General features: G+C 28.0%; 1 protein-coding gene across 1 annotated transcript in view; it reads left to right on the top strand.

Annotated features, from left to right (window-relative positions):
* The window catches only part of LOC117176894 (discoidin domain-containing receptor 2-like), a 559,289-nt gene that overhangs the window by 418,132 nt on the left and 125,058 nt on the right, over positions 1-16,099 (top strand). Inside the window, exon 8 of the mRNA XM_033367265.1 lies at positions 15,872-16,079. Within this exon, the coding sequence (XP_033223156.1) occupies positions 15,872-16,079 (208 nt within the window). The remainder of the gene's footprint in view (positions 1-15,871; positions 16,080-16,099) is intronic.

Genomic DNA, 16,099 nt, shown 5'->3' with positions numbered 1-16,099 from the left:
TTAGGACTTTTTTCCCGGAAAGAAGAATCATTTCAAGGGACAGTGTTTGTAAAAATTGTAACCTCCGAATTACTGGTAAGTTCCGCGTGTGTTCAAATCAGGCAATTACACCGTATGTAAATCCATCAAGTATCAAAGAAAGGTCTCAAAAAAAAATTATGTTTGTAAAAAAAACAGCTAATACATGCATTTACGGAATCGATGACCAGTAAGCTTTCAAAACTTTATAATTTATCATTCCCAAATGAAAAATGCTCTCCTTGCGACAAATGACTATCCACTTTTTAAAAAGCTTTGAAAACTGTACAAATGTACAAGAAAAGAACCGTCAGCTGACGCTGTTGCCAAGATTATATACGAAGAAAGATTTACTTTGAACGTATCCTGAAGTAACAAAATATATAATAGATCAATCAAGGAAATTTTTGAATAAAAATTTTAAGGAAAATAATGAAATAGTTGAAAAATTAAAAAGATATTTAACACGAAGTATTAGTGAAACGTGAAAATTGGAAAGACAAAATTTTACTCTGCGATTAAAGTGGGTTTAAAATGAACTTTTACTTATTAGATTTAAAAACCATAAACAACCTCGATTGGCAGTTTTGTCAAAAAGTTAACAACCTGGACTTTATAGCATCTCTGAATTTATTTTTTTAATATTTTCATTTTTGCGGAAAAAACGGAGAGAACTGAACCCGATTTACCACACGACGAAGTTTCACATGCCCTTAATTTATTTTAAATTAAGACATGGCTTTTTAACAAAATACTTGAATTTTCAACAAAATAATTAAACTTTTAACATAATAGTTGAATTTTCTACCTTAAAAGATAAATTCTTAATAAAAGAAGTGTTTTAGTTTATATTCCAACTGAAAATGAAGAAATTCATACAAAAAATTATTGGTAAACCAAAAAGACGAATTTTACACAAATAAAAATTATTCATTTAAGAAATGAATAAAATATTATCTTAATTGTTAAAGTTTCAAGTCAAAAGATGAATTTTCTTCACAAAAATTGAATTTTCAATTAGAAAACATGACTTTTCAGCGAAAAATTAATTTGACACGAAACTGATGCATTGTTACTCAACAAAAATGAAATTTCAAATAAAGAAAATGATTGTTTACCATTTTCAGATGCAATTAAATCTTTAAAACAAAATAGTTTGATACTCAAAAAAGAAGAATTGTTTTAAACCAAAAAGTTGCAGTTTCTTAAAAAATGCAACTTTTACTAAAACATAAGTTTCTACGAAAAAAATTTAATTAAAAAAAAAGATATTTTAAATTAAATGAATGACTTTTTAGGAAAATTGTTTAATTCTTTACCACATATGGTTGCATTTTTTTAAAGATGAGTTTTCTCTTAAAACAGATACATTTTTTATTGATAAAAAAAATTCCAAAAAATAGTTGCATTTTTATACAAGAAAGTTGAAAGTTGTACTAAAAAAGAGGAATTTGTTAATAAAAAACGACAGATTTTCTTTTAAGTTGAACTTACAACCAGAAAATATTTCAATTAATTGTTTAGTAGAAAAATATAAATTTTGAACAAAAAGTGAATTTTCTACGAAATAGTTACATTTTAAAATAACCAGTAGAAAGAGATGAATTCTTTAACAAAAATATAAGAGTTGGCATTTTAACTAAAAGGGATACTTTTTAACAAAATTATTTAATTTTCAATAACGCAGATTATTTTATACAAAAAATAATAATAACTAACTGAGAAGATTAAGTTTTTTATAAAATAGATACATTTTTAGCAAAAAATGGAATGGTTACATTTCCAATTAAGAAAGTTAATTCTTCACCAATAAACCTAGTCGAATTTTTAACAAAAAATGTAATTTAAACTAAGAAGATCCATTTTTCACAAAAAAGTAGTTGAATTTTCAACTAAAGAACATCTCTAAAAATAAAAAGGTAATTTTAAACAAAACCTTCCTACTCTCAAGTATCTGAATTTTTAACGACGAAAAATTACTTTTCAACTAGGAAGATCTATTTTTAGCAAAAAAGCATTTCAATTTTTATCACTAAAGAATATATTTTTAATCAAAAATTAAAGAGTAAAAGTTGTAGTAAAGAATTTTAATTCTTAATCCAACAGCTGAATTCACAGGTGTATAAGATAAATTTTCAGCCAAATAGTTGAACTTTTAACTAAAGAAGATACATTTTTAACTAAAAAAATTATTTCTCGCAAAAAAAAAGTCATTTCAAAAAATAGTTACATTTTCAACAAGAGGTAAACTTTTAACTGACTTGTATCTCTAAAGACAGAAAATTAATTTTCAAGAAACTATTTCAACTTTAAATCAAGCAGCTGAATTTCCAAACAATAAGATTAATTTTCTAGCAACAAAGACCAACTCTTAACAAAATACATAGATTTTTAACTAAAAAAGCTAATTTTATGACCAAAAATAGAATATTTAAATTTTTAATTACAAAGATTATTTTTCAAATAACAACAAAATTTGAAACTACAAAAAATGAATTTTCAGACCAAAAAGGTGAATTTTCTAGCAAAGATCTTAATTTTATATTAAAGAAAAACGAAATTTCATTCAAATACATTAATTCTCAACTAAGAAAGGAAAATGTATACGAAAAATAAAATAGTTAAATTTTCAGTTAAAAAATTAATTTATAAATGAATATATGAATTTTCTACCAAGTAGTTAAATTTTCAATCCACAAGATTACTTTTTGACAAAATACATGAAATTTCAACTAAAAAGGATCGATTAAAAAAAATAGATTTAATGCTTTGACGATGATTCCTTAAAAAAAAATTCGTATTTTTGTTTAAAACTTCAACAATTCGTATGAATTTTCATTCTGGTCTGAAAAATCCTTCTCTGTTTAAAATTCATCTTTTTGATGAGAAAATTTGAATTATTGGTTGAAAGCTGAACAACTTAGCCCGGTTTATATTTGGATTAGTGTGGATTACAAGTGTATTACTCCGAATTACTCCAGAATATAACGGGATTACTATAGATTACAAGTGGACTACTCCGCAACACTGGGATTACTTCAAATTAGACCTAGATTACTCCGAGTTATGAATAAATTACCCTGGGTGACAACTGATTTCAAGTGTATTATACCGGATTACTTCTAGATTACTCCAGAATATAACTGGATTACTATGAATTACTGTGGATTACAATCGGATTATTCCGAAACACTGGGATTACTTCGAATTATACTTGGATTACTTCGGGTTACACTGCATTGCTTTGACTACACTGAATTTCCACTTCCGATAATCGGGCAATCCAATGGATTACCAAAGTTTCCCCATCGGCTCTGTGTTAGGATACTCAACTATAACCTTCCATCAAATAAATTTCATCCTTTCAGTACCTCATTTCCGGAATCTTTTCATTCATTCAAACCTAAAAATTTTCTCTCTGATGCAGAATAATGAAAAGCGTACCGTCTTTTACTCTTTAAACATTTCCTCACTCTTCCATACAAATTCGCTAAGAAAACACCGGGTATGCTTTCTCTTTTTAAAAAACTCTCTTGTACTAGGTATTCTTACTCGTTTTATCTCCAACTCTGAAACTACAAATTTCACTCGAGATTTCAATGAAACGCAAGCGGAAATGAATTCGTGGGATGGAAAGGCAGTCAGGCAGGCAGGATTATGAGAAGCATTCTTCTCGTATATTTCTGGTTGAATAATATGATTCGTATAATTTCCGGAGCAATGCTGATCGTCGATAAGTGCGATAATTCGCTGGTAGTTTGTCTCTTGATCTCTGTACGCTCTCGTGAGCTTATGCAAATCGGTACTCTACTACCTGCAGCTAGTACGATCACGTGTTGAATGTGTGAGCCGGGAGCCTAGTATTAACGTATACATATGTGATTCTACTCGGACACGATGGCCCCCGGATATTGATGGTGTCCCAACTGCTGAACCCGCTCGATCATTCCCTCCAGTCTCCAACCCATACACCCTGTTTAATCGGCTGTAACTTTTTCTCTGTGACAGATACTTCCTGTGAATCGATCCCCATCCCTTTTCTCCTTTCTCTCAGTTCTCTTCTACTTGAACCCTTACATTTTTCAGATTCTGTCTTTTATTCGTCCCAATAACCCTCTTCGACATTTTAAATACACTACTTACCCAATTGTTCCTTCCCTAAAATCTTTACTACATTCTCTTGCAAGCTTTCTTTACCTTCAATCTCTCTCTCTCTCTCTCTCTCTCTCTCTCTGTCATCTCTTCTACATCTTTACATCTCTCTGCAGATTAACATAATTTCTTTTTATTCACTTCTTTTTTACTTTAAACTCATTATTTTTCCAATAAATTCTTCCATTTGTCCTCTAACCCCTTTCAATTATGCAAGCCACTTCGCAGACTATCTCTCCTTCCCTAAAATCTGTACCACATTCTTTTCCAAGCTTCTTTAAACCCCCCTCTCTCTCTCTCTTCTACATCTTTACATCTCGCTTCAAACTATCTTATTTGTGTTTTCTTTCATTTCTATTCCACATCAATCTTTTCATTTTTAACACTCTGTCATTTTCTTTCACTTCTGTTCTGCATCTACCATGCCATTTTTCGCATTCAGCCTTTCCTTCATTCCTCCAACCTTTTATAATTCTTAATTCCACTCCTCATCCAATTCTTCAATCTTCAATCTTTCTTGCACACCCCTGCTACCTTTGTAAATCTCTCTGTACTCTCTCTTTATGTTTCTTTAACTTCTCTTCCATCTTTACCTCACCATTTCTCACACACATTCATTTCTTTGTTTCTCTAGCCCCAACCAATTCCTTACGCACTCCTTCACGCTCAATAATTTTTTTCGTAAGATTTTCACCGCTTTCTCTTCCCAACATCTTCTACTACAATCTTTACATTTTTAGCACTCTTCCTTTTTCATTCACTCCTCTTCTCATCAAACTTATCATTTTTCGCATTAAGTCTTTCATTCATTCCTTTAACCCTCTACATTTCTTTATTCCACTCCTTACCCAATTCTTCCTTCCCTAAAATCTTAAGCACATTATCTTGCGGGCTTTCTTTATCTTCAATCTCTCTTATCCATTTCTTCTACTTCTTTAAATCTCTCTTTCATTACCTTTAACCTCTCTTCTACCTTAACCTTGACATTTTTCAAACGCATTATTTTATTCGGTCCTGTAGCCCCTACCAATTCTTTAGGCTCTTCTTACTCAATTCTTCCTTCCCTAAAATATTTTTACCGCATTCTCTTTCCAGCTTCTTTTATCTTCACTTTCTCTTCTTTCTCTTAAAATTTGTCTGTAAACTCTTTAAATTCCTTTCATTCATTCCTCTTAACCTCTCCAATTCTTCAATCCAATCCTCACCTAATCCTTCCTTCTCTAAAATCTTCAACACATTCTCTTTCTAGGTACTTTTATCTTTAGTCCATCTATATTGAGTCTATCCCTTCTATATCTCTGTATCTCTTCCATATCTCTACATCGCTCTTGAATCTCTCTTCCTTTTTCTTTCACTTCTCTTTCACCTTATCATTGCCATTTTCACATTTATTGTTTATTTTTGTTCCTCTAACTCCCTTTAATTTTTAAATCTTTTCCTAACTTTATCCTTTCTTCTCTAAAAGCAATACGTCATTCTCTTGCGAGCTTTCTTTATCTTCAATCTCTCTTCCAAATCTGTTCTACATCTCTATATATCTTTGCAATCTTTTTTAATTTTTCTAAATTTTTCTATCTTTATAGAATCTCTCTTCCTTTTCCTTTCACCTTAACCTTACTATTTTTCTCATTTGTTTTTGTAGCTGACCCCTCCCCCTCCCCTCCAATTCTTTAATCCACTCTTCAACTAATCCTTCCTTCTCTAAAACCTTCACTACATTTTTTGTCAGTTTCCTTTATCTTCCATCTCTCTTCTATGTGTCTACATATCTTTACAATCTTTCTTCATATTCATTATTTCACTAGTTCCTTCAACCTCCTCCAATTCTTCACTGTAAAAACTATAAATCTCTTTTTTATGAAACATGTTTTGTGTGAATTGTTTCTGAACAGTTAAACATCATGCTGTTATTTTCAATGTAAAACAACGGAATCTGAGCTCTTATCAGTGGACTCATTTTAGTACCACTCTTGACTGCTTTCTCTCAGTCTTATCTTAATACCTCAAATAAACCTTGAAATAACACTTTTACACAGTGTTTAATCCTCTTTTAACCCAATCCTTCCTTCCTAATAATCTTTATCAAATTTTTTTGCGAGCTTTCATTATCTTCAATCTCTCTTCCATCTCTCTTCCACATCTTTTCTATATGTCCACGTCTCTTCTCAATCTTTCTTCCTTTTTCTTCAACTTTTCTTCTACCTCCACCATTACCTAAAATCTTTTCCACATTATTTGGCCAGCTTCTTTTCTCTTCAGTCTCTCTACTACAGCTATGCATCTTTACAAAATCTCTCCTCTTCTTCCTTTCACTTCTCTTTCAACTTTCACTTCTCTTTCAAATATCTTCAACGTTACTATTTTTCACATTTATTCGTTTAAATTTTTCTCCGACCCCCTCCAACTATACTTTGAAAAAACTAGAGATCTCTTTTTTTATCCGATCATTTTTCGCATGTCCTTTGTTTGGAATGGTTAAACTTTGTGCTGTTATTTTTAATATAAAAGTTTGTACAGTTTTTGATTCATTTTTTACCCAATTCTTCCTTTCTAAAACTCTTTATCACCTTTTGAGTTTTCCTTCTATTCAATTTCTCTTTCACATCTCTTCTACATCTCTACATCTCCCTGAATCTGTATACCTTTTCCTTTTACTTCATTTATCTTTAATCTTTCGTATACATCTCTGCATCCTTATAAAATTATTCTTCCTTTTTTCACTTCTCTCCTATTCGAACCTTCTTTTCTTCGTCATCGTCACCATCTTTCACTATCTTTCTTTCAACTAACCTTCTCCAATTCTATCATCCACTTCTCACATATTCCTTTCTCTCGCGAAAATCGTCATCACATTCTCTGAACACTTTCCTTTATCATCAATAATTTCTCTACATCTCTTCTACATCTCTTCTACATCTATATATATATATCTTCAATCTCTCTCTTTATTTTTCGTTCACTTCTCCTTGACCTCAACATATCCATTTTTCATGTTAATTCTTTCATTCGTTCCTTTATCCTCCTTTAATTCTTTAATCTACTCCTAACCTACCCTTCTTTCTCTGAATTTTTTATCACATTCTCTTGCTAGCTTCCTTCATCTTCACTGTTTCTTCTTCATCTCCACAGCTTTATAGAATCACTTTTTTTTCTTGCACTTCTCTTCTACACCATTCTACCATGTCAACATCCTGGTTTCCTCTTTTTCTTTTCTTTTTCTCACTCTGTTGATTTCTTTCCAAACCTCTTATTTTGTCCTAGCCTTCTCTTCCTCTTCTTTAAACCTTTTCTTTACTCCTCAATTTTCTTAATTCCTCACTTACTTCCTCCTGTGTCGTCCTTTACGAAACTCTTATTTGCCTGTGCCATCTAATACTCTTTAGATTTCTTCTATCATTATTTCCATCTCTTCGCTTACATTTCCCTCTCCATTTTGAGTACTTCGCGTTTTTCTTACATTTTTCTTTTGCATCAGTTTACCAAACACGTTCGAAATTTCCTAAAAAATACTTAAATCTTCAACCAAATAATTGAAGTTTCAACTAAAAAAGGTAAAATTTCAACAACTAAAATAAAGTTTCAAACAAAATTGTTCAATTTTGAAGTGCGGAAATCAATTTTCAACTGAAAAAAATGAAATTTTCCACCAAAAATAAAAAAAGTAATATTTTCAAACAAAAAAGTGCATTTAGAGCTGAAAAGAATAAATTTTCAAGCAAAAAAGTGCATTTAGAGCTGAATAGAATAAATTTCCATTTTAAAAAACTACTTTTCAAGAACAAAAAATGAATACTCAAAAAAATGGTTAAACTTTCAACTAAAGGAACAAATTTCAAACAGAAAGTATAATATTCTATTAGAAAAGACGAATTTTTTAACGAAATACTTAAATTTTCAACAACAAAAAAATAGTTTTGAACCAAAAAGATGAATTTGTAACAAACAAAGAAAATTAATTTTTAACCAAAATAAAAAAACGGAATTTCATCAAAATAGTTAAACTATTAATCCAAAATAGAATAGTTACCTTTTCGGTTAAAAAAAAATTAACTTTCAATAAAAGAACAAACATTTTTTAATAAAAAAAAGAACTTTTCACTAAAGAAATAAATTTTTGAATAAAAAAGATGAATTTACAAACAATGAAATGGTTAAATGATCAGTTAAGAAATTAATTTTAAAACAAAAAACATAAATTTTCACCAAATTACATCAATTTTGAAACAGATATACAAAAAAATTTAATTTTCAACCAAAAAATATTATTTTCAACGAAAGGAGATGAATTATCAACAAATTACGTAAAATTTCAATCAAAAAGTTAAACTTTCAACTGAAAAAATTCATTCTTAACTGAACAGTTGAATTTTTATCTGGAGAAGATAAATTTTTTACCAAAAATGGATTGTAATTGTTGATTTAAACAATTTATTTTTCACCAAAATTTAATATTTAAAACCCATACTCTAAATGAAATTTTATTGACAGGAGCAAAGCGAGATTTTGAAAAAAAAAATTTTTTTTTTTTTTCTGTAACTCAAAATTGAGTGTTCCTTTGCGCCTGAAAATGCAATGCGCCAGTTAACACTGTGTACCAGGCTACAGTTGCCCGGCCTAATTTCAAGTCGAATGAAATATTACACTAGCGTAGTCATAGTACAATAATAAAAATAAATAAAAACCTATAATGATAATTTTTTGGAAATATATGATATACTATCCTCTTTTTGCCTGCTATAAAGTTTTTTTTCTCACTATCAAACCTGCCTAAAAATTACCATTATAATATATTATTATTAATTTGTATTATTGTATTATATTATTATATTATGTATAAACTACGGAGATAATTTACTTGCAGATGTTATTCAAATTGAAACTAGACCAAGTGGCGGCAGCCCTGCATACACAATAGCTAGCGTGTTGCATTTTCCGGCGCAAAAGAACGCTCAATTTTTATTTATTGAAAAAAACAACAAGAACAAGAATATTTTTCAAGAAAATTAACTTCGCTGCGGCGAGTGAAATTGCCTTCAGATTATGTGGTCAAAAAATTACATTAAATAATGCATCCTTGTAGTTGTATTATGTATATGCGACACCTCCAGTCATTTCAATCCCCTTAAGGTTCGCCCTTTAAAACTGCCTTAGGGCAGAAAAATTTCAAGTTTGAAGAACAGCTACAAGACATCAAAATAAAATCAAAGTAAAAGCGTCCCCTGAACGTGTTCCCTGTTCATGTTCAAAGAATAAGTTCCAGACAAGTTCCGTGCTATTAGCATAGTATATGCGGTACTCCAAACTCAGAAATGGCATTTTTTTAACCTATTTCTTACGGTTTACGAGATAATTGTTATTAAAAATAAAAATAATGAAAGGTTCCCCTCAGGTCCCAGTGGAACCTTCCCAAGTGGCGGACATTTTACACGCTCAGGGAAAGTTCCAAAGGTTCCCGCGGAACGTCCCAGGCACGTTCCCGGAACGTTCCGTGCTATTAGGAATTGCTCTGATCCGAAATGGAATTTCTCTTTATCAGATTCACTACGAAAGCATTATTATGCGACCGCGTGCAGATAAATGACGTTTTGAATCGTATGCTGGTCACAACACGCGGCACGCTTTCAAATCGAATATACAAAACCCGCGGACGAGTACAAACGAGTTTTGTGCAAATCTATCGTATAAACCAGTATAAACTCACATACACATATATTTACAACACTATCAAATAAACGCATTTATATTCAGATATTGCCGTGTCACTGCTGACAGCAGGTTTCGATTTTTTTTTCGTTTTTCTTTCTCAATAGCATCGTCTGCTCGTACAAAATTGGTATTACCTCGGTGAAACGAGTACGATTTTCTCTGTTACTGATGCCTCAATTGTCCTGTCGATCGTTGGTGCCTGTTAGAACTTTCATTCGAATTACTTTTTCTGGATATTTCTAATCAAAATCTATACTTTACACATCTAGAGAATTCACAGTGTTTCAGCACTTTAATTTTGGAAAAATAGGGATGTTTTTGGTAATTAAAAAAAAATTAATTAAATAAATGGATAATTCCATGAATTAAATAATAATTCAAACAATTTTTTGTTACTTTATCTTCATATATGTAAAACTTAGTGCATATTTAACATATTATTGTTTTGAATAAAATATATTTTCCAGGTCGCTTTAAGCTGTGTAAAAACATGGGAACTAAGGCAATTTTTTCATCAAAATAAGGAAAAAAATTTCAGTGAAAAAATTATTTTTCAAAAATAAAAATGAATTTACAACAAAATAATTAATATTTTTAACCAAAGTGGTGAATTTTAAACTGAAATAATGAGTGTTTAACAGCAATAGTTGAATTTTTATCAAAAAAGAAGAATTCTCACACATGAGGATTGATTTTCTACCAAAAAATAACAATTTTCAATGAAAGGCATGAACTTTTAAAGAAATATTCAATTTTCAACTAAAATATAAATTTTCGAATAAGTTCTTGGCTTTTCAACTTGAAAATATAAATTTTTAACCAAACATTGGACCGTTAAATTTTTAGTTGAAAAGATAATTTTCGACCCAAAATAAAAAATAGATTTTTAAAAACAGTTACATTTTGAATTGAAGTAATAAATTTTTAACTAAAATAATTAATCTTAACTTATAATAGTTGAGTTTTAAACCAAAAAGATGAATTATCAACCAAGACGAAGAAAATAGATAAATAAAATAATAAAATGCATTAATCTTCAAATAAAAATTTATTTGTTTAGTTTTCTATTAAAAAATTAATTTTAAAACAAAGACATGAATTTTTAAAATAAAATAATAAATTATTCAACTGAATTAGTTAAATTTTCAGTTAACAAAATAATCTTTAATAAGAAGAAAACAAATTTTACAAAACAGTTTAATTTTCAACTAAGAAAGATTTTTCAATGAATAAAGAAAAATGTTTATCTAAACCTTTGAATTTTCAAGCCAAAAATGAATTTGTAACTAAAAAATATTAGGTTATTACCAAAAATTAAATAATTAAATTTTCAATTGAAGAAATTAATTCTTAACAAAAGAAATCACTTCAAAATAAAACGATAGGATATTCAACAGAATCAGTTGCATTTTCAGTTAACTAAATAATTTTTAATAAAAAAAAAACGAATTTCCAAGAAAATAAATCAAAAAAATTTCAACTAAACTGTTTAATTTTTAAGCAAAATGATGCATTTACAAAACAAGAAGGTTAATATTCTTCCAATAAAGGCTATTGTTTAGCAATAATATATGAATTTATAACTAAAGAATAATAATCTTCAACTAAAAATTGATTAGTTAACTTTTGGATTTAAACAAATTAACTTTTTGCCAAAGAGATGAATTTTGAAATAAAATAATTGAATATTTGAGTGGATTAGTTAAATGCTCTGTTTGCTACACAATCTTTAATAGGAAAGAAAACGACTTTTCAACTAAAAAAAAATTTACATCAATAGATAAAGTAATTTCAAGTAACAATTGAATTTTCAAGCGAATTGGTAAAGTTTCAACGACAAAAAGACGAATTTTGAACAGAATACATTAATTATTAACTAAAAAATATTAATTTTAATTAAAAATTGATTATTTAAATTTGTATTGGAAAAAAATTAATTTGTAACTAAAGAAATGAATCTTAAAATGAAATGATGGAATATTCAATTGAATCCGTTACATTTTCAGTCAGAAAAATGATTTTTACCCAAAAAGAAAACAAATTTTTAACAAAATAATTAAAACAAATACATGGATTTTCAACCAAAAAGACAAATTTTCAACCAAAAAGATTTATGTTCCGACAAAAGAGCAGAATTTTTAATAAAAAAACTCAAATTTTCAAGAAAATATTTGAATTTTTAACTAAAAAAGGAAAGTTTTCAACTAAAATGAAATATTTACATTTTTATTGAAAAATATTAGTTTTTAATTTAATAGGAAATAAAATTTCAAGAAAATAGTTCATTTTTTAGCAAAAGTAATAAATCTTGAACTAAAATATGAATCTTCAACTGAAATAGTTGATTTTTCAACAAAAATGATGAATTTTTAACCAAAAACATTAATTTTCTACAGAAAAAATTTGAGTAAAATATATGAATTTTCAACTAAAAATATAGATATTGAACCAAGAATTGACTGGGTAAATTTAAAGTTAAAAATGAATTGTCAACCAAATAGATAAATTTTCAACTAAAATGATGTAATATTTATCTAGATTGGTTACATTTTCAGTTAAGAATATAATTTCCAAATAAAAAAAAAATGTTTTCACTAATCTAGTTCAATTTTAAACTAAGAAATATTTTTCAGATAATAGAAAATAAAATTTCATCTGAACGGTTAAGTTTTTAAGAGGAAAGATAAATTCTTTAAGTGAAAAGATTATTTAAAAAAAAGGATAAATTGTCAATAAAACATCTAAACTCTTAACCAAATAGAAGAAATTTTAACAAAAAAATATAGTTTTTCAACGAAAAATAGAATGTTTACAATTTCATTAAAAAAAAAATTAGTGTCGAAAAAAAAGAAACGAATTTTTAAGCACTAGTTGACCTCAAATATTTTTTGATTATTAACAGCCTTTTTGCCGATTTTATCAATCAATTTTTTTATGAATTTTACACATTTTTCTGAAATTAAATGTGATAAATACAAGAGTATCTCAATTAATTGTAAGGTATATTTTTTCTCTCCTAATTTCTTAATTAATGGCCACTAGCTTCTTATTACTATAATTCTTGAAAAATTTAACACATCTACAAAAAAAGACCAAAAATTGAGAAAATTGTAAAATATACGGATATAGGGGATTTATAAAAAGGGGTAAAAGCGGGAATAGCGTCTGACTGTAATCCCTGTATATAATTAATGTTTTCCAATGTTTCTGGCATTTGGCGATAATTCGAATAATTTGTATCCGTAACATTTCATTATATTCTAGTATATCAATTTATAAACTGATATTACATTTTGTAGAATTTAATTTGAGATGAATATAATTATAGGATTTTGATTCAATCTTATTTCATTTACAACCTTTTCTGCAATCAAATTGTTGAAAAATTCCATCAGTAATCGAATTTAATTTTTAGGATTCAAAACTCATTTCTCCATCATTTATCTGTCAATACTGCAGAACTTTTTGATGCAATTCGAATTCAATCAGAATGGTAAGACTTTTGATTTATAAGTGGATCATATACTCGATCGAACTTGGAAAATGCAGTGAACTTTTATCAAATTTTATATGAAAGTCAAAAAATTCTGAACGGATACTTTTTCAGATGGATAGACACGATTTCTCCATTCTCTGCTAAAACAGTTGATCGACTCATGCGTCAAGTTTTCAGAATCGAAGCTTTAGAAACGCTGCCACAAAACTTTTAAACTGTCAATAAATTTAAAATATATGGCAAATTTATACACTAAATCTGGATTCAATAAAAATATATATCTAGGTACAAACTAATATTTTTATTTTACTAAAATCATCAATCGCTTTGGTGACCAAATGACTTGATCAGAAAATCAGAACATTATCCCACTTCTTATCTTCTTCAAAGTACGGTTTTCGAAAATTTCTCATTTTCCCTGACTTTTCCCTTACCTTTTTTCATTTTCCCTGACTGGTCTAAATTTTCCTTGCAGCTTAAATTGTCAACCAAAGTAATTATTGTTTAACAGAAAATTTTAATTTTCTACCGAAATGATTGACATTCTACCAAATGAGATGCATTTTTAACTACATAGTGGAACTTTTAACAGAAGAAATTATTTTTCAACTGAAACGAGGAATCCTTAACAAGGAAAATTAATTTTCCACCAAGAAGATTAATTGTCTACCAAAAAAGACCAATTTTCGACAAGACACAGAAATTTTCGATTGAAAGATAAATTTTAAACACAAAATAAAATAGTTATATTTATAATCAAAACATGAATTCTTAATCATAAGAAATATCAGCCAAAGAAATGAATTCTCAACGAAAGAGGTTAATTTTTCACAAAGAAGATTAATATTCTATCATAAAAGACGAATTTTCAACGAAATGCAAAAACTTGCAATCAAATAGTTAAATTTTCAACTGAACCATATTTGTTGATCAAACATGGACTAGTTAAATTTTCAGTTCCATATATTAATTTTGAGTAAGAAATGAAATAGTTAAAGAATTAATTTTCCACTAATTAAAAATTAATTTTCAGAAAGAAGTGTTTTGAGTAAAAATAATGAATCATCAACGAAAAAAAACAATTTGTCTACAAAGTAGTTCCCTTTTCAACTAAGTAGTTGAACTTTCAAAGAAAAATCTCATATTTGATACACATTTCACCAAAAAAGATTTTAATTTTCAAACCAAATCGGTCGATTTCACCTGAAAGTACAATATTTCACCAAAATAGTTGAAGAACCTCTTTAAAAAAAAATTAGTTTTCAATCAAGTATTTCCATTTTAGGCAACAAAGATAAATTTTCTACGAAACAGGGTGAAATTTTAAAACGAAATTCTGAATTTTCAACGAAAAATGTAATATTCGACCATATATTTGAATTTTCAAATCAAATCAAGGATGAATTTTCTATAAATAAGTATAATTTTTAACAAAGAATTAGACTTTTTTGTTTAAAAAATTATTGTTGAATTTTAAACAAAATAATAAAATGGTATGCTCATTCCTTAAGTTTATTAATTGTACACATTAGTATTTGTATTTTTAAGTTTTTCGTTCGAAATCTTGGAAAATCTACATTTAACTTTTAATTTTTGGAAAACCTTACATGTTCAAAATTATTTTTGTATCTTTTCAAAACTTTTAAATGTCTCTTAAATTTAAGTTAATTTTTTCTAAAATGTTGCTTTTAAATCTTCTATTCACAATTTTTTTAGGAAGGTTAGGAAATTATTAGTATGTTTTAGATTCAGTTTCAATTTTCTCTTATGAATAAATTTAACAGATTTCTTTAAAAACTAATTTTTCGAAATCTTAAAAAATCTATAGCTTTATTATATTTTTTGAGATATTTTAAATTGTAAATTATTTCTTAATCTATGAAATCCTTCTGAAACTTCGAAATAACTTTTGAAATAATTCGAAATTTTTCGACAATTTTTTGAAATCCTGCAAACCTTAAATTAATCACTTTAAATAAAACCTGAATGATTTTTTATTTTCCCAGGAATCGTGAAAGAAAAATTTTAAGAATATTAAAAAACATTCGCAATTTAAAAGTTCTCTTTTATCAACAGTGTGTAGAAATAAAATTATTTATTTGTAAATTTTAATTTATTAAATTGATTTATTGGTAAATTTTTAGAATGAAAAATCCCTCATTTAGAAATTGTGATTTACAAAATAAGAAAAAATAAAATGAACAAAGTGAAAGCAGCAATTTAAAGTCATATTTACGCAGTATTCAACCAATCCGTTTTTCAACGACGATATATGCGAGATCTTGTGACTACGATTTTTTAGATAAAGATTCTTTTATGGCTGGGGAAGAAAAATATCTCTTTTATTCTTTCCCTCCCATCTTTGTATTCATAACCAAGATGAATATAATCTTAAAATTTAATTTGTCTTCTGAAAGGGATGAATTAATTCGCAAAGCGAAAATTGAAAGAGGGACTTTCAGCGGGAGGAAATTTAATTTTTTTCATTGGTTCTTTCAGGTCTTCTCTCAAGTGGACATACTTTTCAGTATTGGCGGAACATACTTTATTGGAGAACCAATCACTTACAATTATATGCAGGACAACATTTTTGAGAGTGGTCACAATATCTCCGTAAAACTTCATCATCGCATTGGCAAATACGTAAAATTGAGACTTCATTTTGACGCGAGATGGATTATGATCAGCGAGGTGATTTTCGATTCAGGTAAGTTAATTTTAAAATAC

The sequence above is a fragment of the Belonocnema kinseyi genome, chromosome 7 (genome assembly GCF_010883055.1).
Source record: "Belonocnema kinseyi isolate 2016_QV_RU_SX_M_011 chromosome 7, B_treatae_v1, whole genome shotgun sequence".
Lineage (NCBI taxonomy): Eukaryota > Metazoa > Arthropoda > Insecta > Hymenoptera > Cynipidae > Belonocnema > Belonocnema kinseyi.
The sequence above is the reverse complement of the archived record's forward strand: the minus strand, read 5'-3'. Positions and strand labels throughout refer to the sequence as shown.